At 36.5% G+C, this 27,018-nt stretch overlaps 1 protein-coding gene across 1 annotated transcript in view; it reads right to left on the bottom strand.

The window, feature by feature from the left end:
• Nucleotides 1–26,803, bottom strand: part of LOC137803658 (dynein axonemal heavy chain 8-like) — a 33,742-nt gene extending 6,939 nt beyond the window's left edge. The window contains exons 1-70 of the mRNA XM_068602352.1: nt 26,663–26,803; nt 25,857–25,925; nt 25,579–25,713; nt 25,355–25,439; nt 25,084–25,235; nt 24,024–24,207; nt 23,624–23,787; nt 23,153–23,329; nt 22,743–22,856; nt 22,062–22,169; nt 21,867–21,968; nt 21,640–21,786; nt 21,357–21,551; nt 21,203–21,276; nt 21,000–21,099; nt 20,761–20,880; nt 20,537–20,672; nt 20,240–20,427; nt 20,079–20,159; nt 19,641–19,757; nt 19,354–19,473; nt 18,603–18,738; nt 18,359–18,465; nt 18,168–18,274; nt 17,999–18,101; nt 17,759–17,879; nt 17,162–17,334; nt 16,915–17,041; nt 16,124–16,359; nt 15,020–15,124; nt 14,802–14,915; nt 14,646–14,708; nt 13,974–14,074; nt 13,705–13,842; nt 13,121–13,361; nt 12,812–13,011; nt 12,397–12,550; nt 12,142–12,305; nt 11,777–11,879; nt 11,528–11,632; nt 11,125–11,286; nt 10,334–10,558; nt 10,061–10,233; nt 9,780–9,958; nt 9,523–9,710; nt 9,344–9,430; nt 9,145–9,252; nt 8,928–9,062; nt 8,661–8,822; nt 7,875–8,121; nt 7,264–7,505; nt 7,028–7,168; nt 6,696–6,927; nt 6,434–6,576; nt 6,215–6,349; nt 6,001–6,123; nt 5,461–5,674; nt 5,257–5,366; nt 5,005–5,168; nt 4,725–4,917; nt 4,522–4,644; nt 4,301–4,431; nt 2,863–3,016; nt 2,274–2,438; nt 1,853–2,079; nt 1,609–1,727; nt 1,401–1,504; nt 913–1,089; nt 663–830; nt 210–425 (exon numbers count right to left, since the gene is read on the bottom strand). Of these exons, the coding sequence (XP_068458453.1) occupies nt 210–425; nt 663–830; nt 913–1,089; nt 1,401–1,504; nt 1,609–1,727; nt 1,853–2,079; nt 2,274–2,438; nt 2,863–3,016; nt 4,301–4,431; nt 4,522–4,644; nt 4,725–4,917; nt 5,005–5,168; nt 5,257–5,366; nt 5,461–5,674; nt 6,001–6,123; nt 6,215–6,349; nt 6,434–6,576; nt 6,696–6,927; nt 7,028–7,168; nt 7,264–7,505; nt 7,875–8,121; nt 8,661–8,822; nt 8,928–9,062; nt 9,145–9,252; nt 9,344–9,430; nt 9,523–9,710; nt 9,780–9,958; nt 10,061–10,233; nt 10,334–10,558; nt 11,125–11,286; nt 11,528–11,632; nt 11,777–11,879; nt 12,142–12,305; nt 12,397–12,550; nt 12,812–13,011; nt 13,121–13,361; nt 13,705–13,842; nt 13,974–14,074; nt 14,646–14,708; nt 14,802–14,915; nt 15,020–15,124; nt 16,124–16,359; nt 16,915–17,041; nt 17,162–17,334; nt 17,759–17,879; nt 17,999–18,101; nt 18,168–18,274; nt 18,359–18,465; nt 18,603–18,738; nt 19,354–19,473; nt 19,641–19,757; nt 20,079–20,159; nt 20,240–20,427; nt 20,537–20,672; nt 20,761–20,880; nt 21,000–21,099; nt 21,203–21,276; nt 21,357–21,551; nt 21,640–21,786; nt 21,867–21,968; nt 22,062–22,169; nt 22,743–22,856; nt 23,153–23,329; nt 23,624–23,787; nt 24,024–24,207; nt 25,084–25,235; nt 25,355–25,439; nt 25,579–25,713; nt 25,857–25,901 (10,089 nt within the window). The 5' untranslated portion in view covers nt 25,902–25,925; nt 26,663–26,803. The remainder of the gene's footprint in view (nt 1–209; nt 426–662; nt 831–912; nt 1,090–1,400; nt 1,505–1,608; nt 1,728–1,852; nt 2,080–2,273; nt 2,439–2,862; nt 3,017–4,300; nt 4,432–4,521; nt 4,645–4,724; nt 4,918–5,004; nt 5,169–5,256; nt 5,367–5,460; nt 5,675–6,000; nt 6,124–6,214; nt 6,350–6,433; nt 6,577–6,695; nt 6,928–7,027; nt 7,169–7,263; nt 7,506–7,874; nt 8,122–8,660; nt 8,823–8,927; nt 9,063–9,144; nt 9,253–9,343; nt 9,431–9,522; nt 9,711–9,779; nt 9,959–10,060; nt 10,234–10,333; nt 10,559–11,124; nt 11,287–11,527; nt 11,633–11,776; nt 11,880–12,141; nt 12,306–12,396; nt 12,551–12,811; nt 13,012–13,120; nt 13,362–13,704; nt 13,843–13,973; nt 14,075–14,645; nt 14,709–14,801; nt 14,916–15,019; nt 15,125–16,123; nt 16,360–16,914; nt 17,042–17,161; nt 17,335–17,758; nt 17,880–17,998; nt 18,102–18,167; nt 18,275–18,358; nt 18,466–18,602; nt 18,739–19,353; nt 19,474–19,640; nt 19,758–20,078; nt 20,160–20,239; nt 20,428–20,536; nt 20,673–20,760; nt 20,881–20,999; nt 21,100–21,202; nt 21,277–21,356; nt 21,552–21,639; nt 21,787–21,866; nt 21,969–22,061; nt 22,170–22,742; nt 22,857–23,152; nt 23,330–23,623; nt 23,788–24,023; nt 24,208–25,083; nt 25,236–25,354; nt 25,440–25,578; nt 25,714–25,856; nt 25,926–26,662) is intronic.
• Between the last annotated feature and the right edge of the window lie 215 nt (nt 26,804–27,018).

The raw sequence follows: 27,018 nt of genomic DNA, 5'->3' as shown, positions 1-27,018 counted from the left end.
ACATTAAAGTTCACAAAACCAAAGAAGTACTATTATTATAATAATTATGTCTACAATGCGTTCCCGTTTTCTACAAACCTAAAATGTATGTGGCCACCCCAGAGAGGCTTAGCACAGAAGTTTTGAACCCATCATTAAAGTCATTTGTCAACTACGTCAGATCTACATTGCATGAAATGGTTAGCAGCCATGATGACGATCAACTTTACCTTGAGTGGCAGCACTTCTTTGTTGATGCCAAAGAATGTGGCCATAGCTCGGGTCCATACTAGCAGACCAGCAACATTACCACATACTTTCTTGGCATTTTCCATTGTATAATCCTCCATTTCAAAGTATGGCTGGAGTAGTTCCACTATTTCCTCATGAATTTTGTCTTTTGGGAACTGTTGGAGGCAGGTTAAAAAACCAGTGGAACCAAGGAGCTAAAGAGTGAACAAGAGACATTTAACAAAACAAAGTCATAAGTAACATCAAAATATTGATACATTTTTGTATTTTGTTATTATTATCAACACTACAGAACATACATACTGTAATTTACATTAAACAAAGAAAAGTGCTTACAATTTGCAGGCTACAAGTAACTGGAGCACAATCCCAACAACTGAAATAAAATAAACAACTGAATCTGGAAATATATCTGGAATATTTTGTATTACCTTCTGTCCTTCTGACCATGATGGCCTAAGACATTGTCTTTCTGGATCAATAGAGATAGTGTCCAGCTTCTTTTGGAACAACAGCAGGCAGCAGTCCGTAATTCTCATAATCAGATGTGGAGGCTTTGCTAGTTTTTTCACGGTGGCAATGTCAGCAGGCTTGATTGTCTGTAACATTTATATTATATTATTTAGTGCACAGTATTTATGGTGTAAACACATAATTAAAAAAAACTTACAGAAATCTCACATTTAGTGCAGCAGTAGCATCTTCTAAAGCTGGCTTGGCAGCCTCAAGTTTTTCCATTGCAAAAACATTCTCTATCTCAATTCCGTCGACAATTTTCTGGGCTCTATCCTTCACAACCTGGACCTCATTCTTTACAATGGTAGCCGCTTCAGCAATGACTGTCACCTCTGCCACCACCTGTGGGAATGCAACAAGAAATGTCTGGTATAATAAATGCTATCCCTTATATACCAAAAGCTTTTATTCAAGTGTTAAAACTTGGGGTATATACTCATTCTACAATGACAAATAATTATAACTCTCTTTGACTTATTAATTAACAATGTGTAAATTGTCCCCTTGTCACAACCAATGTGTCTCATACCTTTCAATGTGTGTCATACCTTTTATGCTTGCTTTTATTAAATTTAGTAGATTTAAGAAAGGTTACACCGTACTTTCTATTCATCCATTTCTTGTGCAGACTGGAGGCTTATTATTTACTGTACCTTATCAGCCCTGCTCGATGCTATTGCAAGCTCTTTTTCCTTGACTTCAAGTTCTTTGGATAGTTGAGCCACAGACTTACTAGCCTCCATCAGTTTCTCCAAGCCTAGAAATCGTTAACAACTTTTAAAATCCTCTTTCTGAGTAGACCTTGCAAACTTGTTCATACATGTCATCTTTATAGCATGACCTTGATGCTAAAGCTCTTACCAACATTCATGCGCTCTGCTAGTGTGTTGATATCATTATGCTTTTCAGAGTACAGTGTTTTGTATCCATTTACAAAAGAGAGGTAGGATTTAGGGGTGACATGAGTTCTTCTTCGAAACCTTAAAGATAAACAGTGTACTTTAAGTTCATGTCAAATATGTCTCCACACTAAAATCTTGAGAATATCTTGATATTAATAATATAAATGTAAAAGTGTGTACCGAGATATGATTGTGTGTTGTACCTTTCAAAGTAGCTTTCACAGGCATCAGATACTTTGTCGTGATATGTACCCATAGTGCTCACCACCGAAGCCTTCACATCTGCAGTGCAAACCATTGGAAACTCCGACAAGAAATAGTTGGACACAGCCACCAGAGCCTCATTGGGCCAAGGTGTGAACCAATCCATGGTGCAGCCAGAAATTAACCCTGGAAACTTTAAGGATCGGGAACGAAACTTCTGCCCTACCTGTAAAGTGGAACAGATGTTATTCAAACGTGAATATTCACGTATGCTTGGGCAATTTAGTAAGTTCATGTTTAATGCAACAGTTTACAAATGGAATACATCAAACAGAACAAATACAAAGAAATATAAAGGGGAATACCTGGGACTACCTTTAGATTACTGCTATATAACAGATATACAAAGTTTCAACCTACCGGTGAGAAGCAAAGAACTACATGCAGATTCTTTTTGGACCGGGATATAAAGTATTCATAAAGATTGTCAAAGGTTGGTGGAACACGAGGCAACTCCTTCTTCATTACAGCGACCAGGTTCTGGGTGATCTCTTGCATCTCATCTTTAGCAAAAAGGTTAGACACCTGAACCAAGACAATTGACAGTTAAGTAATTAGGACCAGTAAAAGCTTTCATTTGACAACTTTGTCTGACCACTTTGTTTCTGTGATATAGGAATTATTACTGTATCAATGAAAATAAATAGGAACGTTCACAACTATCTATATAGTATCACAACAATAAAGTTAGGAATTTCTGTCTGTCTTCATTTGGGTATATCCTTTGCGTAGCTCAAGAACAGCAACTTCTTAACATTGTGCTTTGACAACTTTGTTCAGGTAACGTGTAAAATATTAATAAGAATCCAGCCAGTGTATTTTACTAATGTGATAGTGAATAAATTCATAACTTGATTGTGTTTTTCCCTGTGAGTGAAACTGTACTTCCCTAATGTAAGGTTGTATACCAACTTATAACAGGTTTTCACAATTGAAGTAAAGTCCTCACCTCTCCGGAAGAAAGAATATTGTTAAGGTACTCAAGAAAGGCTTCTTCTTTTATTTCATTGTCTGTAAAGATGAAGGTGATGCCCTTTCCCTGAGCGCCAGCTGTTTTGTACAACACTTTCAGGTCATCCATGAAATTACCTACGTTGTATGTTCTGTTGAAAAAACAAACATAGCAGTGTTAGAAGCAAAGTCTGAACCTACAGTTATCGAGCTCCTCTTCTATGGAACCAGCTTCCTTTTTTTAGAGAGAAAGTCAGGCAACTCTCTCCGTCATTTGAGGACAGATAGATTTTCCCTCCAGTTTTCAGAAGTTCTACTATAAGCTCAGACTGCTCGGGGACCTTTTTGGATAGACTGAACTCTCTCCTCTTCTCTCTCTCCTTCAGGATGATTTAATGTCTCTTTAATGCACATCACTAACTCTACTTCTTTCCGAAGTCTTTGTGCTTTCTCGCCTCTTAAGTTTCCATGGATTGTGGCTGTGTCTGGAGCCGCTCCTGCCTCCTGGGCCCTGCCTACTTGGCGCTGCATCCTGGGCCTTGCCTCCTGCCATAGCGACCCTGTTGATGCCCCTCCTCTCTATCTCCTTCTGCTGTCATTAATTGTGGTTATCTGGATCTACTCATTATATGAATAATTTCTGTCATATTCATTGAATGTGCTGTAACTCTGTTTTATTCTGTTCACATAACATATATTGATTCTGTCCATCTGAGGTGAGGGATTCTCCTCTGTTGCTCTCCTGAAGGTTTCTTCCATTTTTTCCACATGAAAGGTTTTTTTTAGTTTTTGGGGAGTTTTTCCTGATCCGATGGGAGGTCCTGGGACAGGAATGTTGTATGTATTCTGGATTCTGAATTTAATTATATCTTCCTCGAAGTGTTAATATGTAAAAACTTAAAAATGCACAATTCTGGTTACCAACAGAACATGGGATATGTATCATATTACTTTGTAACAAAAGTTTAGTGCCATTTTAAAATATTTTTGTTTCGAATAAAAATGGTCTCGCTATGAACAAACATGTAAATAACATTAGCTGTAGTCCAAACTATCATACCAAATTAATCAGGAATCATTTGTTATATGCTTGCTTTTTGACAATTTTGTATTTTGGAATTTAAAAGGCCTATGTTTTTCATAATCTACAGTACAATTTAAGTGGTCATTATTGTCATTAATTCAAATAGGTAAGAATAATCTTTAAAAAGTGAAACATTTTACAGATTAATATACATAATCAAAATGTTGTACCCTACCAACGGAATTTTACAAATTAATTAAATGTATTAATTATAATTGAGATATAATATATTATTCTCTTAACACAAAATACAAAACAACATAGAGACTTTGAGTTTTCATCTTATTTAACCCCTTATCGTGATGCTGCATAGCTATCTTCTTCCAAACAGTTTTCTTTATTCTGTTTTTACCTTGTCAATGTAATCTGGAAGATGCTGTATCCAGCTATGTATGAAGCCAGGCGAGTCAAGCTCTGTTTCCCTGATCCTCCCACTCCCACGAGCAGGGCATTGCCATTGTCAGTTCGAAGGATTCTAGAGATCTGTACAAAGGAAGATCTCCAAAAAAATCAGAATTATGCATAGTTTACTCTACAGGATATGCATGCGGTTGGATTGGCTTTTAGTCTGACCTTGACAAGATGAGTCATGGCATCCATGAAGAAAACCAGATCTAGACTGGAGCCTCTTATCATCTCATTGTGCTCGATCTGATACGACGTCAGCTTTTCTGATAAGAACTCGAAATTTGGCACCTGGAAGAACGTCAGTTTGCTTAGAGTTTGGTGAGTTTTTACATTAATAGTTAAGATATCGTAAAATACCAAGTTCATACCAGTTCATAAATTTTGGGTGCATCAAAACAGGTATTTTCATCTTCTTCTCCAGTGGGCTCGATAGCATCTCGCAGAAAGTCCACAAAGTATGGCTCAGGATGAAGTTCTGGGACGAGGCTGGGGTCAATATGCTCTTGAATCACACGGGATACAGCCTTCTTAAACCACTCTCTGTCCTCTGAGCAAATACACCTACAGATAAACACTGTGTTAGTATGTATATTTATTTTGCCATTTTTTGTACTTAAAAGGTGTATTCACTGTATGTAAGCACTGCACCTGTCAGCAATCACCCTTGTACATTCACTTTTGAAAAGTGCCAAGAGAGTAGGAATATCATTACACTCCTCTGCCTTAATGTTTAAAATTCCTTGCCAGATCCTCGACAAGTCTCTCAAATTGAAGATGTAGTGGAACTTGGATGGTGTAGGAAGCATTTTTGTCTTCAATGAGAAATCATCAAATCACGTCATGTCTTCATTAACAAATTAATACCTGTAATCAATGTCACATAATATTTGAAGTGATTACCTTTGTCCACTGCCATACAATCCTCCCAGCAGACACAAGACGCTTCACCATATCTGTAATCTCAAGCTTGAAGTTCCTGCATGGATGGAAATATCCACAGCCGATTACACCTGCAGAGAAAGAGCATGCAAAACAAATGAAGTGTTTCATACATCCTAAAGTAAACGAAAAAGGCAAAAGATGTATAATTTTAGAGACAGATACCAAATATCTTATCAATAGATGTGTTGGATGGCAGAGTACAGTTAAAGACAGTAAACTGTCTCTTCAGTCTTTGTGGGATGTCGTTTCTCCCACCACCAGGATGAATCATGGCAGCCAGAATCTGTACATCCTCAACTGTGGTAAAGTCTCCTGGTTTGTCCAGGTTGTACATGCCGCTCATTTCCATCATCTGGCGTACTATCTCATTGGTAATCTAGTTGGATAGTCACATACAGTAGTTATTCAGATTAAATATGAATTTGTAAGTGTATGTATATATATATATATATATATATATATATATATATATATATATATATATATATATATATATATATATATATATTACTTATCTTGTGTGTTTAGTTAATTCCATTGATGTTGATGTCTGTAAATGTGGGACACTACTTTGACAAAATATTTCCCCTTGGGGATTAATAAAGTACATATCTATCTATCTATCTATCTATCTATCTATCTATCTATCTATCTATCTATCTATCTATCTATCTATCTATAAAAACCCTGCTATATAAACACCTGATCTCCCCATTCATTGACAACGGGCATGTTGATATCATCGATGAAGATTGTCATCTTGCGTCCCCCTGGGGGTCCATAGGCGCTGCCAATCCTTTTCTCAATGTAGCTTTCCACTGTTCGCTGCAATAGGGAAAAACCTTTTTTGTAAAAAAAAATATATATATTCGGAACTGTACAAAGCCATGCAAAGAGAACATAGTAAATATTCTACCTGAAACATCATGGGTTCTGTTGCAGATGAGAAGTTTAGGGACTTTGTAAGGTCTGTCTCGGGATCATATTTTTTTGTGTAGCTTTTTATCATCACAGTCTTAGCTGTCCCTTGTTCACCAATAAGCAGTACGGCCTATACAAATACAATATTTATCTTTCACAGACAAATCTTAAAGCAAAAAAAGTTAGAAGGAGAAGTTAAAAGTGACTAGATCACCTTGCGTTGTTTGGCAATAGTTTCCAGCAAGAAAGAGGTTCTTGTGTTATCCACATTTGGCACAAGAATGGATGCATAGTCTGGCACAAGATCAGTAGGATAGACATACTCCCCAACATGGTTATTCCAATGACACCATTCACCTAAAATAGAAGTTGCCAAACAAAGTTGTAGACTCAGGATAAAACCATCCTTCAAACACTCACTTTAAAACCAGATCAAGACAGCCAAGAGGTAGTATTTTTGTATAATATGACTGTACCGTTTGTGTTGACCATGTACTCAAACATTGTCTCTCCTTGCTGTGTTCGAGGCACATCAATGCGACTGTCATGAGCTCTGATGAACTCCTCTAGTTTGTCTCTATCCTCTAACTCCAAAATGGCTCCCAGGCTCCACATGAGGCAGAAGACAAAGAGGTGTTCAAGGTGTTTGCTCCCAGTCAAGCCCCCTGCCTCCTTGGTTGGGATAAGGCCCTCCAGCAGATTCACTGACTAAGGGTGGAACATATTCAGATAATTCCGTGTTTTATGAAACAAGGTTAGAGCCATCGTCTAATTTCTGTTTGTCTTCAGCATTTTTCTGTATACATACCTGCATTATGTAGTTGCATTCCAGAAGCTCCATTTTGGGTTTAAGATTCTGCTTCATATACAAGTAGGTGTCCTCAAATATTCTTTCGTATAAATTCACAATGTTTTCTGCCTCTCTTGCAATGCGCTTATGAGCCCATCCCTACAACATAAAGTCCAAGTTCTACCGAAGCACTTCATTGTAGAAGAATAATTGTTTACACTTTCTTCTTTGATTATTTCATAAAACAACTGTACCTGGAGTATGGGTTTCCAGCTAAGAGCTGAGGAGCTCATGAAGACCATACCCACCCGAGACACAGTAGCAGGGGAAGCATTATCCATGTTGTGCACTTCAAACACCAGTTTGCAGGATGGAGACATGGTGATGCGGTCACCATTAGCCAGTGTTAGTGTTTTGTTATCATCAAGCACAGAGTTGAGGTTCTCAATCCATATGGCATCCACAGGGCCATCAAGCACAATCCATATGAACTCCCCTGAAGAGAAAAAACTCTTAAAACCATCATAATTCAATCCTTAAATTCTAAAACTATCTCTTTCATATTTCAATTTACTCATACTGTAGTTCTTTTTCAAGTTCAGACACATGTATAGGTCTTGTGACTAACATTTTTAGGTGTAAGCATAAATCATGTCATCTGTGCTGCTGAAGCAAAAAAGTGAACAAAGGCTGCATGGCTTTTATCAAACAAAACAACTACATTTCATGAATCATTCTTTGTGTCTTAGCCTAGTCTCTAAAATAGTGTGTTCTGGGTAGTGCAAATATGTTTTATATTAAGGCAATTTGTGCTGTAAAATGAGATGAATTAGTTTGAATGTGCACTTAACTTTGTGTGACAAACCTTTTTTGGCTTTAAGTGTCCTCCTCCACAGAGTGGAAAAGATCCCATCAGTCCAATCGTTGGTGGCTGCATCAAGACGACCGAACATCTGTGGTGCAGTGATTGCTTTGGGGTTCATGCGCATCTCCCTGTGTGGGTCTCCACATTCACTCATAGCTCGCATAAGCAGGTTGATGACTGTGGTCTTCCCAGCTCCACTTGGGCCCAAAGTCATCAGGCCATGGCGCACTCTTGAAGTCTCATAAAGCTGATAGTGACAGTAACAATAACATATCAGTGAAGTATATTCCAAACAATAACTTTATCATACAAAAGGAGCTGAAAGTTACTATGAGTAACTAGTTATAAAATAGTCTAAATTAAATATTGACGCCTCCATATAACCAACATAAATTAAAGAGACAATCAGCGAGAAGACTGTCTGTAGATATACAGTTATTCTTAATGCTTGTTGTCGTTGCTACTAGGTCAGATTCCGTGAAAATCAAATGAAATAAAGCAAACCCAGAAACCCCTAGCTGTCACCTTTAACAGCCACAATCTCACCCGCTAGGAGCCAACATTGACACTATGCGCCGCTAGAGGCCAAGGCAGGGAAGGGAGGCATGGGAAAATCTGAAAAAGGACTACGTGCAGCAGACTGTCAGACACCTGCTACAATCAAATTTGTCTTTCTAAATCTGGTTTTCGAAATCTCTATTATTTTCGTACAGAGGGACCACCAGAATCAAAACAGAATTAAAGTTCCTTGTCGTGACTTTAACATCCAAAGAGGTTTTGAGGTACCTGAACCAGTTTGAGGTTCCATGGTGGGTGGTTGACAATACCAGCTAGCTCAACTTGATGGGTCACAGCAGCTTGAAGCTTAACATATGTGCCTCCATCCAGCGGGCTACTTGGGAATAAGTCAAGGATTAAGCTAAGGAAAAGGGGCTCATCCTCATCCACCTGAAAGATACAGAAAGATTCACATATAGTATCTGCTGACACACAGTAGTATGCCTCCAAAATATATTATTATGTAAGGTGGTTAAAACTGAGTTCCTGTCATACTAATTTAGAGAGATTCATGTCTCGCAGCACTGTCATGACAATGCTGGACTCTGTGTCATCAGGACGTGCTCTTTTATTGGCCCCGAGTGTTCTTAACACCGACAGAATGTTCCTCAGGCCAAAGTCATAGTGAACCTGGCAAAAAGCAGAGGCTTTGTCTCAGTCGGTCAATAATCATGCAAAAATAGTAATTAAGCACTGGCCACACGCTTCTCACCTGTTTTGTAAGTTGTTCTTCACACAGTTTATAGAGGACAAAGAATTTCTGGGCTAACATGACATTATCATTGAATCCACAACTGGCTAGTTTGACTCTCATGATGATCTGCCGAAGAAAACAGCGGAGAAGTGACCATGTGTTTATAGTAGTGCAGAAGGGAAAATATTACCTTCTAACAAAAGTAGCCGTAACCCACCTGCCGGTCTGGTACCATCATTGAAACTGTCCTGAATTGCACTTTTAGATTTTCAGGAAGTTCCTGACGACCTGCATATCCAGGGTTCTAAACATGGAATGACGACAAGTTATTGACAGCATTTATGTAGTTTATATTTAGTGTCTCTTATGAGCTTCATGTGCAACTGTGTATCCTACCATAGTGATGAATAGGCCGAACTCTGGATTCAGATTCACAGTGTCTCCATCAGTAAAAATGAAAGAGCTTTTGTGTTTTTTGCGTGCAATCAGAACAATGTAGATCTGCTGAGCAGCAACAGAAAGCACTGGCAGGTCGATTCTGTTGAACTCATCAAAGCAGCCCCAGGACCCTGACTGAGCAAGGCCTGAAAAAAAATACATTATGAGATAACTAAAGTTGTACATTACACTAGTGAAGGTTTTGCCTGACATACCTTTGTATATCCTGCCAAGTCCTCTGAAATCCATCTGATCCGAGCAGTTGAACACCACCACATACTTGCCAAGGCAACGACCCATGTCTTTCGTGGTTTCAGTCTTCCCAGTGCCGGCTGGTCCTGCAGGGGCTCCTCCCATGCTCATACCCAGAGCCTGGGCTAGTGTGATATAACACCTGTTGATAAAATATAGTTCTCTGATTTAACTTTGTCATGTAACATTATTTGAAAAGTATATTTGATGATTAAGTAACCAAATCAAATTTCTCTTTTCTTGCCTGTCAGTCAGAGGGGTGATGACCAGACGGTCGGTACAGCCTAGGAACTCATTCTGATAAATGAAGTCCACATTAGTAATTGATACAAGGACCTTTTCCAAGTCATCTTTGAAGTAAAATCTGCTCTGCTTCAGCCATTCAAAGTCACCGACAGATTTGATACGCTTCTTTACCTGAGAACAAAGTAAGATCAATCTGAATGTGTTACAGACATGACAGCCAGTTAATAATATGTTAGGATCTATGACCAGATTTTTCCTACTAGGAACCTACTAGGTCATTAAATATATCACTCTGGTGCACATGGATTGTGACGAGCGTCTCATATTTGACTCTGTCAAATTTGCTCAGGTCACAGGTGGTTTGTTTAATGAGTGCCCTGAGTAGATTTAGGAATTTTTTCTTGGCGAGAGGCATGCTCTCCTTGTCATTTTCAGCATTGTTCAGAGCCTGTTCTGAATCTCTTGTCCAAAGCATCTGGATTCCGAGCAAGCCAACCTAAAAGAGAATAGGAGCAAAAGACGCAGAAAAAGTTGCATCTCATCATGTGAATTATCTGAATGTAACTTAAAAGCATTAGCTAATATACATTAGATGCTGTGCCATCATGTACTTTCAAACAAATAAAGAACTACTGATTTTACCAGTCTTTCTTTATATAACTCAGCACTATGAGTTTATTCATGTTTGTTATTTTACAAACCTTTCAAACAAAGTAAATCCAAGAATATAAATAAATTGACCATTGCGATCATTTAGGCTGCTAAGTTGTCAGGTGATCACCATGTACAAGTTCTGATCTGAATATGAATAAGCCATTCTTGAAATGTGTATTGAGGATTTTCTAGTACCACATCAGTGAGTACAATATTTAAATATTCTGTTGTGGAAACATCTAGGTAGGAAAGGTAGAGTTCTTGTCATGATTCTTACTTGGCTAATGTTGTCAGACTCAACAATGGGAGAATTTTTTTTTTCATAATTATACACTGAACAAGCCTTGAGTTGACCTGATATGCCACTAGCATGGCAACTGTCATGCATTCAACATTCTCACTTCTTACCTGTGCTTGGAAGTTGTTGAGGAAAAACAGAAGATCAAAGTCGCTATCGTTGATCTCTAGATCTGCGGCTTTGATAACAGAGTGTAATGAAGCCTGCTGTTGTAACAACAGCTCCCCGAGCCAGAGCTCCACTGCTCCCTGTGCCATGACGGTATTGTTCAGCTGAAACCAGAAACACACAACAAAGTGCATTTACTCAAGTACAATTAAAAGGTAGTTTAGTTTCCCCCTATATTTGTCTCCTACACTGCATTACAAGTTATTTTAGAGATTCATATTCAACAAACCAAACACATGACACATGCACATACTATGCTATATGACACAACAAAGTGCTTTGCATTAAGAGTAACACATTCTAAATTATATTTCTATTCTGTCAATGCAATTAGCACATATATACCTGTAGTTTCTCTCCCTCTTGTGAAATAACAGCCACAATCTTGTCATACTCAGTTACATTAAACTCTGCTTCGTTAATATTGTCAAACACTCCAAGAAGATGTGACTGAAAAAAATATTGCAGCTCAAATTAGTCTTCGGAAAATCATGAGAATATGAGTAGGACCAAAAACACAAGCTCTTTGGCAGAGGTATTTTGATTATTTTTTCACTTAAACAAATTCTTTAAAGTGGCAATCAATGTTCTAACCTGAATTGTGTGAGAATCACTAGCTTGTCCAAGGATTTCCAAAAGGGCCGGATCAGACACAAAGAAGAACCGTGGGAAGAGGAGCCTCTTTTTCTCAAGGTACCTGTCAGATCACATTATCTCCAGTAAATATATGACTTACATCAACTGTAGTTAAGCATTTGCAAGATGTGAGGATAACCAAAATTGTATGGGGGAAAATTAATAACAACTAAGATTGATGATGACACTTGCCCAAATGCAAAGTACTTACAGGAAAAGAAAAAGTGACATTATTAATACAATTATTTTTGATAAAAAATACAATGCACTAACAAGTTACTACATAACAAGCACGACATAGAAGGGTTTTCAATTTGTTCTACCCTGCAAGAGATTTTTGACAAAATTCTAGCTGTTTCTGAAGATCTGGTAGGAGCTGTCCCAGAGTTGAATCGCCAACACAACACTCCACCACATTTGGGACTTTTTGGGCTCGGTGCATGATCGTAATCCAGGACTTGTCAATGTCCTGAAAACGCTTTGATTCCTACATTGGGATATATGAAGTATATATTTTACTAAGGAAGAGCTTAACGTTGTAACTTTTGACATATGAAGATACAGAATATGAACTATACCTGTGGCAGGTCTTTGGCTATGTCACCGCCAACAAACACAGCCTCCAAATAGATCCACAGGTTTTGCACAATAATCCACTGCTCAATGACATCAGATGATGTTGAAAGCTTTGACAACCAGTCCTGGATCTCTGCTTTGTAAAAGGCACTGTATCTATATAAGGAAGACAAGAACACAAGTTTCTTAAGACAGCACAAGACATTGTATGGACTTGATAACTGAAAGGATACCTTGAATAAATAGAACAAAATGATATGCATCAGTCCCTCTCTAAATCATCAGTTATAGTCGCATCAGTCAAGTCACAATCATTTATTTTTATAGCCTCAATCTATTTTTCCTACTTGGTGTTAAATATTGATTTTGGTCAACATTTTGAAATCTCATTTCAAGTCAGTGTTTGCTCTGTTGTACCTGTTGCTTAGCAGTGATCCCAGCACCATCAAACTGTCCTCCAGCATGGTTAGAATCTCTGCTGAGTCGGCCCCTTTCAGCATTAGTTCACCTCGATCCTTGAATGTCATCAAGCTCAGGTTCTGGCCGGACCACACTTCTTTCACTTGTGACAACTTGGCGTCAATATCCTTCTCCTTCACAGATGAAATGCAGATGTCCTACAAATGGAAAAATCAAGCCCATAATGACATAACATAATAAGATACAAATATTGTAATTTGAGATTAGGGAGGGGTTGCAACCACAGCATCCAAATTGCCAACAAACCTCAATATCGTCCTTGTGCTTCAAAAGAGGTGCTTCCATGATATTCTTTAGTGTAAAGGTCTTGGACTCCACATCAAATGGGTGCCCAGTCAGCTCTGTGATCCTGTCCCAGTGTCTCTTCATCACAGACTTGTTTACCATCATCTCAAGTAGAGGGCACGACTCAATGAAATCATCAATCATCACCTTCAGGTCTTGGAAGGCTTGCCAGTTCTTCAGTCCTTTGGGTAGCTTTCGACACCTAGATATAGGAATAATCATTTATTTATGTGTCTGAAAAAATATACAAACACTTGTAGTTTTTGTTTTCACTACATATTTTTGAACACTCATTTTTCTTTACAGCAGATACAGCAATTAAAGATTTTATTTGGGCAAGATGATTGTACGATGCACTAGGAGGTTTTCATGTTGGCACATGCCTACCTAAAAGAAAAATTGTTCTCCGTAATATATATATATATATATATATATATATATATATATATATATATATATATATATATATAATATTTAAATCACAGTGCTTAGTACATTGTTTGTATCTGTAATGTCGGGAGGTTGAACATAAATACTTGGATTACCTGTTCTGAAATTCCAAAAGCTCTGAATTGATCTTCTCAATATCCATTTCTGTCCATAGAATGTCATAGTACCCGCCAATCTTACTCATCACTGCATCATACAGGCCGTAGAGTTTCTGTAGCAGGTCAAGTTCTTTTCTAAGATAATCATAGGAAATTGTATAACTATTAGTCTAAACACATTATAAAATACCATAAAGATTATCACCATAATCAAGAATTGTTATTGTTCTGGTAATGTGTGGTAAGCTTGTAGAGTGTCAACCCACTTTTTCTTTTGTAGACAGTCATAGTTTGTGACTGGTAAGCCAAGAAGCTGCTCCCCAGAAGTATATGTGGTGAAATTTTTCCACAGTTCTTCAAATTTAACCTGAAAGAAATTTCAAGATAATTTAATCTCGTAAAAGCAGAATGTAGATATATTTTTGCATTTTATTTACCGGAATAAACCCTGAAACGATCAAAATGAAGAAAAAAAACAAGAATAATCCACCCTGATCAAAAATGTGTGTTAATATGAATACATGTTTGTTTATCAAACAAATGGATGTGCATTGTAATACTTTAGCATTCAGATCCAGGGGTCTTATGAGTTGATAAACTGCATGTTCATAAAGTTCAAAGACGGAAGAGCTAAGTTATATATACTCTTTCAAAGTGACTGCCCCTGGAGGTGGGGTACAGTACATAGCTGGTAGGCAGAGTAAGTACTTTGGTTAAAAAGAATCTAATATTTGCAGCAATTAGAGTTTTTTTCCTTTTTACATCTAAGTGACTGTAAAACATTGAAGTCTGTTTTAAAGTGGCGGGTCTATAGACGTTACACACATTCTACATTTTCATTTTCAATCTTTACCATGATTATAATCTTTTTAGTTTTTTATATTTTTCATGCATCATTGACCAGTTTACAGAATGGTACACAACATTTTGACAGTTACTTGACATTGCCGTAGTCTGCGGCTGGCTTCTTGTGGAGCGATTCCATCAGCCATGGGGCCTTCCTGAAAACAAGACCATAAGAACTGATCAATTTAAATGAATCGATAGAAAACATACCAATACTGATCAGACTTAAAGATTCACAGATTACTTACTGAATCATATTGTTCCATAAAAGTACCAACATCATTTTGAAAAATGTTAACACATTCCAGAAGGTTTTGTTTGAACTTGGGCTGCATACGAACAAGCTCATCTTGCACTGTTCTCTGGGAATAAAGTCAGGAATAAAAAATAAAATCACAGCTGAGTTAGAGATGAACATATTTTAAAAAGTCAAAGTAAACAAAATAGGAATAGTAATGATACTAACAGCTTTAAACTGCAGCTTTGTGGAGAAACGATTCAGATTGTGCACCCCCTCGAGTTGTCTTTCGGTCACCTCAGCTCCATATTGAGTCAAAATTTCATACGCTTCCTATAAAATATAACGACATATGATTGTTATTTGACAGCTACAGAAATCAAAACTGCAAGTTTAATTTATAAAGGAAGAATAATGTATGACTTTAAATAGATAATGACAGTGAAAAACCTTTCTAAGATTTGGATCATCACACAAATTTAAGATTGAGCACGAGAACCATGAATTTGATAGTGATGGAAATCCCAATCCCAATAGTCTGATACGTTTTACAGATAATGCCCTATAGATCAAGCAAAGCCAACATTTTCTCAGTTCATTGTGCATGTCTTGTCTTTCAGAGTACCAACTCTCAATTGCTCTTCCTGTCTTTCTTTTTTACTTTCTTTATTTATTAACACAACTTTTCAGCAGGTTTTGCCCATATTCCAATTCTGTAAAAAAAGTTTCAATTTCATTCTGTGGATCCCATTTGATTAAAAAACAGTGCTAATATAAAGTGGCAAAAAAAAAGCTTTCCAGAGTTGTATCAGAAACTGCTGTGTGGAATTTTGGTGTAAACCTATATATGTACTTTACTTCACTTCATATATCATTTTTCATTATTTTCCAAGAACCTGTAGACCTAGACCCTAAACCAGTGGTTCTCAAATGGGGGTACGTGTACCCCTGAGGGTATGTGAAGGCACTCCATGAGGTACGTGAGATCTTTTGAGAAAATATTTAAAATTAGCATCCAATCAAAAATCCTTAAAAAAAGTTATACTTAACCAATATTCAATAAAATATAAGTGTAGGTTCCTGAACTGACTTTGATATCTTCTATTTGTTTTTCATCCAAAAAGCTTTGCATTGGTTAGAGGGTATTTGGCAGAAAACATATTTCACATGGGATACATCAGTGAAAAGGTTGAGAACCAATGTCCTTAACAATGCTTCCTGTGTGTTGTATTTTTTTTGATCTGTTCTATTTTTGATCTGTACAAGGTCATACACAGTAACCATTGCAGGAACAAACTTGACCTTAGCTGCGGTGTATGGTGCTATTCATACCTCAATGGCAATTAATGTCATGTCAGTTTGAATTTCAGCATCCCGAAGTTTAGACAGGGCCCCCATGGCACAACGCACATCTTCCAGATCAGCCACCGGATGAGATAGTTGTCCAAGATATGTGTTAATATGTATGCTGGTTTCAATCATTTTCTTCCTGTACTTCTCCTTCAGGTATTTACACAACAATTTCTTCCAGGCTTTGGTCTCAACTGTCAAAGACTTCTTTAATGACTCTGTATACAGGAAACACAAATTATTTGTATTCCTCCCCTCTAACACACACAATTCTAAAAACAAGTGATCACATAACCAATTAAAACATTTTGCTATTAAATACAATTTTTACTATAACAAAGAGGATGCTGCTTCTTGGGGCATAAGGTTTCTTGTTGTGGCAGAGATGGCAATGTCAGACGGTTGGGCCAGCACTTTCCTTTAGAAATAAATATCTTGACAAAAAATGTGATGAATAGCCCTGAAATTTAGAATGAACATTTCTGATTCCAAAAGTGCTCCTAGTGCGACCAATAGATTACTTTTTGGGGGTTTGAGTGACATGTCTAATTACTGGATTAGATGACATTCTGTAGTGACAAACATGTTTCTTTAAACTGCAATAATGGGGAAACTAATGCATTAGCTCCATTTTCTGGCTATTTGCTGGAAAGCTTTAACAATTTCTCTCCAATCTATAGTGGAATTTGACCCAGCAGCACACATTGTACAATTTGGGCAAGAAGAAAATCTTCAATCTGGTTGCTGTCTCGAACATATTACGGTTACCTTACCTGTTGATAATTGAGTACAGCCCAAAGCGATGATGGGTTTGACATCATCGATTTCTTGTTCAATTGAGTCATAGTGCTGGAATTCAGATTTGATCTGGACCAAGGATGGATTGCTGTCCATAAATTCCTTTTTAAAATGATGATACACATCATGGTATTATTTGCATTATGGTATTGTCATAAGAAAACAAACAGTATATTTTCTATTAAGTGAAAACAAGAATGTTATGTTCTAAGAAAAACAAACCTTGACTTTGAGGTTCTTCTCTTCACCCCAGATCACACTGAATTGATCAAACTGCTTTAGAACATCAGATGCGTGTCCTTTTTGGGAGCTTACTGCTGATTTCAGAATGATCACAGCCTTTTTGATCTCTTTTTGTTCAACAACTCTTTGATAGAAATTCTCTTTTTCTCCGCCTGTGAGATCACAAACATCCAATTCAAAAGGGTTGTATATAGCAATGGAAATTTTGTGAAGGAATACTTTTACAAAATATGTTTGTTAACACCCTTTTTATTTTTTTAGAGGAGACACTGACAAGATGGCAGCAATGTCATTAAACACTAATCGTATGTGACATCAAAAAATATGAGACTAAAAATTTTGTTGAAAAAACATATTTTTGAATTTTTGTCACGTTCTCCTCTCTCTCTTGCTCCGTCTTAAACACCCGCGCGCACACACACACGCACACACACACACACACACACACACACACACACACACACACACACACACACACACACACACAAAGCCATAGAAGATTGTATTTTGATTAAAGAGTCAAGTCATTTCTGTTTACTTGTCTTTCTGTTTTTTTTCATCTATGAGTTGGTTTACCTTTCTTTTCACCGTCTGGACTGTACTCCTGCTGCCATGAAATATTTTTGCTGATTTCCAACACCATGTCAATTAATTGATTTATGGCTTGTTGGATCTTATCTACAGTGGGAATCATTACCTGATGAAAAAATATCAGACAGAGAAACACTTTTTTTGTTTAGGAAGGGATTCTAGATTATTTATTGCTCTTAAAAGATAACTAGTTGAATTAGTAACGAACGAGTAGTAAAAACTCACCACGTTGGGTAAAACAAGCTTGAGTTCGCATGTTATTAGTGGGAACTTAGTCTCAGACATTGACTTCCGGTAAGTATTAAATTTTCCTTTCATTGATGTCGATCTGTAACATATAGTTTCTTATAGATATTTCCATTTTTTTTAACGTACTGAATAACAGACAGCTTACCTAGTGCCACAAATTCTCCTTTTCATGGTCTCAAGAGACAGCTTTGTTGTTTTGACCAGTGCCTCAAATACCCTTGCACTGAAGTGTTCATGAAGCTTCTTCAACTCCTAAGATTAAGATTGTTAGTTGACTTATTAACATATTTGTTGGTATACAGTACCAATATTAATAAATTAAAAGAGAAAAAAGACCTTTTCAAATTTGATTGCTTTATCTCTGTCTGGACCTTCTAAATTCTTTCCCTCATCCTCTTTGGGGGGCATCTGGCTTTCTGCTGAGAATGTCACACCCCTCCGTCCTAAAATGTTCAAGAGGGAAAATAAAAACTATAATTATACACACATATATTTCAATTTTAGCTACTGTAGGCCTATTATTTGAATACTTGTATATTATATCAACTTATGTACACTTTAAACTGTGAGTTAAGAGCACCTGAAACCTCCTCTGCAGTCTTCTTGGTGCCTTTTGATTCATAAATGGCACTGAAGATGTTACCCAGCTCCTTTACTGCATATTTAACATGACTACATTTGGAGTCCAACGTCTTTGCCCACTCCTTACATTGGTCCTAAAAAAAAGAATACACTGGGTGTGTTGACACATTTCATAATTTCTATAAAAAGCTGTTTGAAAAAAGAACTAATCCTTCCTTTTATGCCATTTAAGGGCAGCAGAAACAACACAACATTGATATATCATCATATTCTAAAATTATATGGCTAGCTTAATTGCATTCAGTTGCCTATTTACACATGCACTAGTTATAGAGCACCATTGTCATTCCTTTGGAATTGTGTTTCTGGCACGCTCTCCTGTTTTTGGTCTGTATCCATTTCTGAGGGAGATTTTGTCAATGCTTAGTTCTTCACTATCTTCCCAAGTTAGTTGCTAACTGTATCTTCATACTGTAAAGTTAGTTTTTAGAGCTTTTTCAGTTAAAAACAGCTGCATGCTGTGGTGGTTTTAGTCAAGCAAAACAGTGAAGTTTAACATCAGAACATGTTTGAGTTGTAAACAGAACAAGATATTTGAGGAAGTCATCTTGGTAAACACTGATTGTCATTCTTCACCTTTTTCAGACTTTCATAGACTAATCAATTAATAAATCAATCAATCAAAGATAATTGAGAGATTATTTAAAAATGAAAATAATAGTTAGTTAGAGCCCTAGCACATACAGTACCTCATTGATGTCAATCAATTGCTGCACCGAAGACGTATGACTTTCAGGGAGCTCAATCAGCACAGTCTGGGAGATGTCTGTCAGGACGTCATCAATGTGAATCTTACAGATATCCTTCACCTGAAAATAAATAAATAGAAAGTGTGTGTGTGTGTGTATGTATAATTATATACATGTACACAACTTTAATTACAATTTTTTACGTTGCAAATCCAAAACGACACTATCCATATGAGAAAAGAAAAGATACTGAGCATTTTTCTAAATACTTCTATTCAGTAACATACCTTCTTTACAAGATGTTTGAGCTCAAGCAAAGCAGTGTCAACATGTCGGAAGAACTTGTCTAGGAGGAAGGATGACCAGGTGAGCAGTACTGCTCCTTGGCGAAGCACAGATTCCACCTTTTAATTGACCAAAAACCAGAGGAAAATAAAAAAAGAAACTTGAGAAGCGTTGATAAAGTAAGCAATAGTAACTCCTTTGGACACAAATGCCACAGAAATAAAATCGTAAAAAACCTGGTTCCACACCTAGTATTCACACTTTCTGCAGCAAGTGTCATATTTGCGGGTTTTAACAAACTTAGCAAAACAAACTTAGAATGTTTGTGTACATATATCGTGAGTTGAATAATTTGTTTATATTCATAAGAACATGGTATGAGCTACATTTCCTTAATATTTTTTTAATGTAATTAAATGTACTGTTTACAAACTGCTCACATTTTTAATCTTTGAAGACATCAGGTTGGTAAATTCCACTGGAATCTTCTCACAAGTAGAATCATAATCTGCCAAAATGGTCTACAAAAACAAAGATGGCATACAAGTCATTTTATCTTAAGGTAACCATCCATCTGTAAAAAAAAGGTGTTAGAATTTACCTGTAGTCGAAAGTGGTTGGCCTTTATTTCACTTTCCCACTTGACCAGACGCAAAGCCTGCTTTGGAACCTCCAGACCCATCTTCAACAAATACTTAGCATCCGCAATGACCTCAGTTACTTTAGGATCAAAGTTGTCAACTAATTTACCAGTCTTTGGGTGACGAACCAGCAGTGTATTATTCAAGACTGTTATAATGCAAATTGGTAAAGAAAGCATTTGAAATTAATATTACTCATGAGGGATATTGTGTGCATCTGGGGTATAAACATATTAAGTCAGAGCTAGAGAACCAACCGTATTCATGTTTTGACACTTCATGCACCCATGCTTTGTGGTAATCAGACTCAAACTCTGCAAACGCAGCTACAGCTGTCTTGTACATTTGTTCCACATTTTGTCCCTCGGGGCTGCACAGAATGTCAGAGTTTTTCTGTAAATGATAATAGATACATTCAACGTTGAAACGTACATAATATTATAGTATTTTAAGTTGGTCTGGTAGAAAAACGTAGGCTTACTTTAATGTATGCGATGGGTTCATCTATTTTCTTGTAGAGAAGCCGGACCCAATAAATCCTTCCAGCAACCGGAGGCATGTTTCTAGCTAATTGAGGTGTGTCTTTCTGTTCGTCAAAGACCTGCAAAGAAAATGTACAAAAGCAGATCAGCTCATTTAATGAAAAACATAAAAGTCCATAATTGACAACATATTATGTAATATTTTATCAATATCTACTTAAAAATGAAAATGGAGTACCTTTTTTACAAACACTACTTCTGAAGCATAATGTTGCAGAATAAGACTCAGAAGTTTGGACATTTCTGTGTCAAGACAAGGTATCTTCATCCTCTGAAAACTACAAAAAAGGAAACTCATTAGACCTGTGTTAAATTCTTTATTATATTGACAAATCCTCCCCAGCTTAAATAATTACAGAAGATATACTACATTATACTGACCGCAGTATTAGGGACAAAGATTGCTGAGATGAGATGTTTGAGAAGCATGAAGTCATAAATGCCTGCAGCTGTTTCTGTAGAGAAATAAGGATAGCCAAATGTTTAATATCACCTTCTGATTAACAGATTATGAACAGAAGATAACTATACATACCTCAATGTTGCTGATTTGAGTCATAAACTTGGTAAAATCTGTTTCAAATTCTATCCTTGGAACCAAGATATCATACTGCATCATTTTCACATTCATGGATACAGTGTGGAATGTTCTGGCCAGAATTTCAATGCCCTCAATATTTGATTTTTCAAGAGATTGGAAGTTCTTGAACACTGTTATTATTTGTGTGATCTACAATAGATACAGCATATTGTTACTTGTCAAGGCCTTATGGTAAAACTGCAAATGAAATTTTAAAGAAAATATTTTAAGTCGGCACCTTTTTAAGTTGATTGCAGAAGCCCTCAAACTTGCAAAAAATCTGCATCTCTGAAACCTCAAAGGACCTCTTTCCAGGTCTTTCTGTTATTTGTTTCTTTGTCTTCTGGAAGCAAGACCTATATTCCTGATATAAGCAGATACAGTCCTGCCAAAAAATAAAAGATGAATGAATTTGAAAAAAGTCACATGCCGATGTCAATGTGTTTAAATAAGTGTCATCATCACCTGAATTTTCTTGACGATTTCTTTAGCATCTTGGTCCCATATTAGACATTTGCCATTGTTAGTAATATATGATCTGCATGCTGTAACCATCTGATTTGTGACCTGGAGTTATTTTCAGGAACACAATTAAATTGGTTTCTTAGAATTTCTGAACAACAACTTATAATGTTCTGAGACTAAATATACTACACTTACTTTTATGAACAGGGAAGATATCTTTTCACTAGTGTTGTAGTATAGTGAAACACTGTAAATCATTCGAATAGCATCGATGACATTCTGCACGCTTTTCATCATGGTGACCTGAAATCACACATCCGTGTGTATTATTAACAGAATGAACAACATGTAACAAACATGCAATAATACATGATGTTCTTAAGGTTCCATCTTGCAAAATGTTTCATATGACCAATACATTTCTTGACTCTTAGTAAAGTGGCTGGGTCACTATAATGCCTATCCTACAAGTACGATACCCATTGTAGTTCTAATAAAAAACCTGATATCCACTAGAGGTCACTGTAACTAAAGTTTGACCTGCCCCCTCAGGACACATGGGCTGCATCACAATACAGGGAAATGGTGACCATGCATGCATACCTTTTATATAGATTTATGTCATTATTTCAGTCTACTCCATAGGGTTTTTACTAATCTTTACTGTATAAAGTAAACATCACTTTAAAATGACACACACATATCTAAAATTTGATGGAAAATCCATTGACAAACTGGGCCCTCAACAACTTTTTTGAAAAACACATTTACCTTAATTATTATCCTACATATTAGCGTGTACAATTATGTAGTGCGGCGATATAACCTTTCCTTAGACATTACTATTCATCATATCAAATTATTGATTATACATACCGGGTCACTGTTGTAAAGAGGCTGACAGACTTTCTCTAGTGTGTCAAGGAATTTCATATTGTCTTTTGCCTCATTGGTACGATCTGTTACCCTGGCATCCAGCTCCCGCCATTTCTACATGGTTACATTTTTAATGTAATCATTAAAAAAACTCAAAGGTTACACATTTTGAAAATATAATTGCATTTTTCATCCACCTGGAACGATCATCTTCACATTGTGCACATTGGATTTTTGATAATTGCGATAGCTCATTCAACTAAAACGTTTTACCATTTAATTTACACAGCATCAGTTAGTCATATTGCGTCGATACACAAATCAAACCGATCAAACAAAACCTGATAAAAATGCTGTTTAACTTCGTGACGGTATTACTTTGTTTACGTTTGACACTCAAGCCTCCGTACCTTCATATTCTTGGAACGGCTGATATGGAGCACCATTACCACTGCCTTACACTCTGGGTTTTTGATGTGATTGATGATGGAGTTGAACCGTAATGACATTTTTTTCCAGTGTTCTAACTCACTCAGTGGCCCTGCAGAATCATCCTCTTTCCTTAACTGATCACTTTCTATCAGGACCTGTTGATTATGAACACACACAATGGTTACATTTTCATTTCCCTTTACAGGGCAGCAATTTAATTAACAGATCTAATATAATATTAATTTAGAAAGTGATATGCTTTAACCCTTCAAAATATAGATTGATTAACCATTGAAATGTTCCATGTCCAAACATTATTAACAGTTTACATTTATATTTTGTTTTGAGTTTTTTAAACTTATCGTTTATACTGGGAGAAATTGTGTATCTCTTCACATACATTTGACCACCTGTTAATGAAATAACAATACAATCATAATTTTACCAACCTTCTCAATTTGTTTATACCATTGCATCAGAACTTCTTCCAGTCGATGCACCATGTCAAAATCAGCAGCTGCAATTTTCATATCGTCAAGGGATGCCAACGTTGAGAGGTTAATATCTGTGACTGTATTCAGATGAACAATACTCTCATTCTCCTTCTGGATGTCTGGGGTACCAACAAGAAAGATAAATCCAATTTACTGAAATACATCTTTTCGTTTATGACAATATTATTGTTAACAGATAATGCAACAGTTGAAAAATTCAAAGCAATAAAGTGTGACTTAAGTGTGCCAAACAAATTGGTTAAGATATGGTACGGCTTTAATGTGTTCTAAAAATCAAAACTTTAAAGACAAAAATAATTCTGTAATTGACAACTTAAATAAAATAATGACTTACCATCTAAGGAGCCAAGACAATGTTTTATAGTGTCCTTGAAATTCTGTATTATTTTTTGTCCATGTCTAGACTTTTCTAAGACACCCCAGTTTTCAGCTTCAAGAGCTGGTAGCACAAAGTTGAAGACATTCCTTGTTCCTTTCACGAGGCCGTCTCTGGCATCAATCATTGAAAAGAAGATCTCCTACAAAGCATCAAACAGTATCATCTATCCAATACATGGGCTTCAGCAGTAATTATCTACCTAACTAATTTAAGATGTGTTTTCAATAAAAAAAAAAAAAATAGTTGCCAGTGTTTAAAAATGAATACTCGAATGCTGATGTGCTTAATGCTAATGAGTAAAATTAGCTGTATCACTAAATAGTATTACAAACTTCTCCTCAGACATGATAGCATCAACTTCAGCAATCTCACAAGCACTCCAGTAGCATGACACATTTAAATGGCTTTAACTCAGTTTTTTACGGGACTGACAGACTGGACATTTGTCACAATGTATCCTTTTATAATCCCCAATATTCCCAAGATTTTAAATCTGCATTAACCATTGGTCTTTAAGGTCTGTTTTAAAAAAAAAAAAGTATAACCAATATATAAGATAACAACTTCAACATTTTTTCTAATATGAACATTCATCTAGTTGTTTCGCATTGGCAGATTTATCTACTCTCAGTAAATCTTTGGTGTTAACAGAAGAAAAGTATTATCTAAAGGCTTTACAACATACATTTATGTCTTGTTAACTGTTAAATAACACTACCTTGACACGCAAAGATCAATGATGATTAGCTAGTACTCTAAAAAGGAGTGCATTCGACTTACAGTATGTAATAATCACAGCACTTGGGGTGCTAAACTCACTAAATAATGTATCAGTATCTTTTACAGCCAAGCAACAACCTTCTTTAGAACACACATAACAGTTATGTCATGCCCTTTCAACAGGGATTTTAATTGGGTAATAAAATCCAATAATACAATGTTAAAATGTGTACATCACACAAAAACAACTTAATACAATAACAGAGACACACTATTATACACATGACTGTCTTACCTCATGTATGTTTTCTAAATTCACAGGAATGTCCACTCTATTCCGTGTGAAAAAGCAGCAAATGCCTGTGAGGCATGTCTGAGACATATTGGCTAAAAACAGCCTCAATATTTTTTCCCCTTTGGTAGTCTTAGGATATAAGCGTCCACACTCTGAAATTATATGAAATGCATAATGTTTTTAGTGAGATGAAAAACAGTAATGTTCTTAAGTTTGAATATTCATCATTAGGGGGACAAATATAACAAGTATGTAATACAATTACACCTACCTATTCCTGGGATTTCAGCCTCTTGATACACAAAGGAAATGGTTGCATTTCCTCCTTTAGAGAAGAAATTATCAAAAGCATCCAGCTATTGAGGAAGAAAACAAACAAAAAGCAAGGCATGAATGACGATTTTAACCTTTCCCACTAAAGAAAAAGCCAGGTTAGTGTTTTTTTTTGTGCAGTGGCTTTATAGGATACTCGATGGATCTCATTGGAAAACTCACAGATGAAGAATCTAAAATAAATTCCTCTACTGCTGTTGGCTCCAAGTACAGCCTATGAGACAGGAGCTCAAACATATACTTGTGTGCAGAGGTGAGGAGCATCTTTCGCTCTTCTCTTGCCTGTTTGTATTTAGCCTGAGGAAGACAAGTGTTGTAAACAATAGCAATTGTACTTGCAAACATAAAAACACTATGCAATACCTAATGGGTTAAATGGATTTGTTTATTTGTATTATAAAAAAAACAATGAACCAATAAAAGTGATCAAATAAATTTACCTGAGCACCATCCTCGTTGGCCTTCAGATCATCTGCATCCATCATGAAGAGCTCAGGCGATATCACCCCCTTTGTTGTTGAAAAACTCAATTATTGTGCTTATTCTCTCTCGATTACATTTCATTAATAAAACAACTAATTAGTTGATAACTAGTGCTGGAGCCAAATTCAATTGTCTCATATAACCTTCTTAGTTTCTGATAAACTCATGAAGAGGTGTTACATTTCTGTATTTTTTCCTTTTAATTTGGTACTGTAACTTTTTCTTGAAACTGACATTTATGAGAATGTAAGGGTTTTAGCGTTCCATTGAACAGATTAACAGTTACCTTTTATTAACGTTAGTTGGGTTACATATTTGTGGGGCAGGATATGACGCACTTCCCACAAACCAGACACATAGTCGGGTAAAGTTAACCTGGCTAACTAAAGCTAGGTTAGTTAACTTTTAATACCTTCCATTGTCTGGTTAACGTTCAACAAAGCAAACGTTCAAGTAGCGTTACGCTCACCATTCATTTGTAATGAACGTTGTATAACTAAGCTAATGAAATCCACCTGCTCTAGGCTAAATAGCATTAAGTTAAAGCTTACGGTAGTTACTTTGGCGTGGTGTTATGTAACATTAACAACAATTGTTGATAAATTAGCAAACGTTAACATTAACGTTACCGTTAGCAAAATTACGGTTTCACGTAGTAAGGCAGTTTGCCGTTAGCTAGGATTGTAGTTAACAGTTCATATTTGAGTGTGTCTTTTATTTGTTTTATTTGCTAACATCATTGCAATTTATTTTCTGCCCTTACCAAAACTCAGTTGACCACATTTTTATCGAAGTGCCGTTTCTGTTCTCCAAAGACTCGCTGGTGTTTCTTGAATTTTTGACTGCTGACGATCAAATTTTCATCCACATCCAACCGTTATCACCGACTTGAACGTTTGCGTTATATACCGTTGCCAATAACGGTTGAGATACCACGCGCGCTTGCCGTTAAAGCCAGAGAAGACGCGGTGAAATACACCAGTAGTGTAAACTCTCAACGTTCCGAACCAACTGATAGTTTGCTTGTGGCCTTTCCTTTTTGGGCTTGTCAAATATTTCATGAGTGTTATTATCCATGTATTTCTCTCATTTGTAGCCCTAATCACTCTGTTACGTTAA

This window comes from Clinocottus analis, unplaced genomic scaffold (genome assembly GCF_023055335.1).
Source record: "Clinocottus analis isolate CAN_PGR_092001 unplaced genomic scaffold, fCliAna1.0.p SCAF_11, whole genome shotgun sequence".
NCBI classification, from domain to species: Eukaryota; Metazoa; Chordata; class Actinopteri; order Perciformes; family Cottidae; genus Clinocottus; species Clinocottus analis.
Note: the sequence above shows the minus strand (reverse complement) of the source record. Positions and strands in the feature narration are given on the sequence as shown.